Raw genomic sequence first — 2,673 nt, 5'->3', positions numbered from 1 at the left:
CACGGGGTGCACACTAGTATATATTTATTTGGAAATTGTTATACCCTTGTGCTTTGTGATATCTCCATCCTCTCTCTCTCTCACCAGACATACAATTTCTTTTACTAGTATTGCTTGATATATGCCTACACCTTGTCATTTTCTAACCCATATCATATTAGTAATGATCCTATTTATACTCTTAACCCTGATCCTATTTATACTCTTAACCCTAATCCTAGCTTCAACCCTAATAAGCCACTGCTTTTAGTCTGATAACTCTGGCATCACCTTTTCCATCCCACTTTGCCATAAAGCAAAAGCCAAAAATAAAGCAAGGAGAAAAAAATAAAAAAAGGAGGGGGGTTTTTCCCCCTTTTTTGTGAGAGAGAGTGAGTATGAGAGAGAGAGAGAGAGAGAGAGAGAGAGAGAGAGAGAGAGATCAAATGAATAGAGGAGTTTTTGAGAGCTCTATGATGGGGGGAAACCCTGGTAGCTTATTGTTGAGCTTGGATAATATTATGAGGCCAACTCATCATCCTCAAGAGACCTATTCTCTTCTTCCTTCATCATCATCATCATCCACAGCTTCATCATCATCTTCTTCTTCACTCTTGCCACAATTCTTGCAGTCATCAAATATTCAGACTATGGCCCCTAATTGGCATGACAACCAAGAGCTTCCTGAGTCATGGAGTCAACTAGTGATGTAAATCTCTATCTCTGTGTCACTGTGTGTGTTTATGTGTTTGTGCATGTGTGCACATATTTTCGCGTGTTCAGAAGTTTTTCGATGCATATTTTTCAAGACATAGTTTCTATAAGCTTTCATTTTCATTCACTATCCTAAAAGACATGAAGTCTCTCCCTCTTATCACTTTTATTAATTATGCTAATCATTATATGTTTAATTTCATAAGGAATACTAATAAGAGGGGCACCGAATTGTTCTTGAGAATATAAGCTAAAGAAAATGGATGGAAGACCTGTACCTTCTTTTTTGTAATGATATATATCTACAAAATAAAATTAGTACTTCTAATTTATCATGAAATTGTTCAAATATTTTTATTAATTATATATGGTCAACTCACTTTTAATCTCACAATTTCATAATCTATTATCATATCTACTAACATGCTGTATACGTGATGTCTAAAAGTTTTTTTTAATGGTTATTTGAGTACCAAGTTAATTTTATTTTTAACTTCACCAGGGGAGGCTTGGTAGAGGAAGAGAATAGGTGTAGTCTCACTCCTTTCCAAACTAAGAAGATGGAGAATTGGCAAGATCCATTGATGTATTCATCAGCAAATGCTCGTGGTGTTCTCGATACCAAGCAAGAATTAGTATCTAATAAGGGATATATCTATGGCCAAGCTAATGAAGAAATCCAAGTACCTAGGTCTTCTTGGAGTCAAATCCTACCAAATTCCTCTCCTAAGTCTTGTGTTACTACGAGCTTCAACAGTAGCATGTTGGACTTCTCCAATAGCAAGGTGGAAACTAGGAATCACCACCTTGATCATTCATCTCAAGAGGTGAGAATAATATTTCCTTTTTTTCCCCCTATTATGTTAATTAATGTTTGAAAAAGATGCCCAAGTGATATTAACATTAGTTATAGTGCTAAACGTAGATGTTTCTTTATTACCACTTTTGTGACTCAAGGATGGTTGGTACAGTTGTTTATCGATCAACTTCACTCTTAACTGAAGTTTATTAATTAATGTCCACCAATACCTTGGTTCTATTTCTTAGGTCAAAAACTTTTAACTGAGTTATGTTCTACTATGCTGTATACATGTGTAATCTTAATGAATACCCTTGATTTCATGTATGTTACATGATTGTTTTCTCAAAGACCTTAAATAACCAGGGTTCCTGATTTTTGTTTTTCTCCTTTGCACTCAAGTGCAACAGTACACCAACAGGTTCCCCCTACAAGAAGGCTAGGGTTCAAGCCCCCTCAGCTCAATCAACTTTCAAGGTAACATATAGCCTTTTCTTTTGCTCTTTTTTCCTAATTAGTTCCTTATTCTATATGACCATGCATATTATCTACCTTAATCACAGATTAATTCATCAAAATAAATTTTACTTTATGATCCAGGTGAGGAAGGAGAAATTAGGAGATAGGATCACAGCACTTCATCAGCTAGTTTCTCCATTTGGAAAGGTATTAATATTTTTGAACCAATCTTTTATCATAGTTTGTAGTATATTATTTTTTCCATGCCATTCCTTTTGATAATTCTACTTTAATATGGGTTTGTGTTGCTTCTTTTGCAGACTGACACAGCCTCTGTACTGTTAGAATCCATTGGCTACATCAGATTCCTTCAGAGTCAAATTGAGGTGTAAGCTCTATTTCACTTTCTCTGTATTTTTCACTGTAATATTAATTAGTACTTTTGAGATTATCTGAGACAGAGAGAGTGCACGCAGTAAAAGCTGACGTGAGCAGTGTTTATTGTTGTTTTTTGTAGCATATTCTAGCTTTTGGTGCCTTGTATTGTAGTCATGTGATTAGGTGATTATTCTCTGATTCAATTCTTTCCCCTATTCAGTACTTACTTCACTACCACCTGGTTTCATGTAGGCTCTGAGCTCACCGTACTTAGCCTCCGGATCAGCTGGCAACATGAATGCTTCAGTGAGTCTCTCTCTCTCTCTCTCTCTCTCTCTCTCTCT

At 35.8% G+C, this 2,673-nt stretch overlaps 1 protein-coding gene across 1 annotated transcript in view; it reads left to right on the top strand.

Annotated features, from left to right (window-relative positions):
• Positions 374-2,673, top strand: part of LOC109848414 (transcription factor bHLH68-like) — an 11,080-nt gene continuing 8,780 nt past the window's right edge. Inside the window, exons 1-6 of the mRNA XM_020417889.1 lie at positions 374-688; positions 1,196-1,520; positions 1,895-1,969; positions 2,093-2,158; positions 2,272-2,337; positions 2,582-2,635. Of these exons, the coding sequence (XP_020273478.1) occupies positions 378-688; positions 1,196-1,520; positions 1,895-1,969; positions 2,093-2,158; positions 2,272-2,337; positions 2,582-2,635 (897 nt within the window). The 5' untranslated portion in view covers positions 374-377. The remainder of the gene's footprint in view (positions 689-1,195; positions 1,521-1,894; positions 1,970-2,092; positions 2,159-2,271; positions 2,338-2,581; positions 2,636-2,673) is intronic.

This window comes from Asparagus officinalis, chromosome 1 (assembly GCF_001876935.1).
Source record: "Asparagus officinalis chromosome 1, Aspof.V1, whole genome shotgun sequence".
In the NCBI taxonomy this organism is placed as follows: Eukaryota; Viridiplantae; Streptophyta; class Magnoliopsida; order Asparagales; family Asparagaceae; genus Asparagus; species Asparagus officinalis.
The sequence above is the reverse complement of the archived record's forward strand: the minus strand, read 5'-3'. Positions and strand labels throughout refer to the sequence as shown.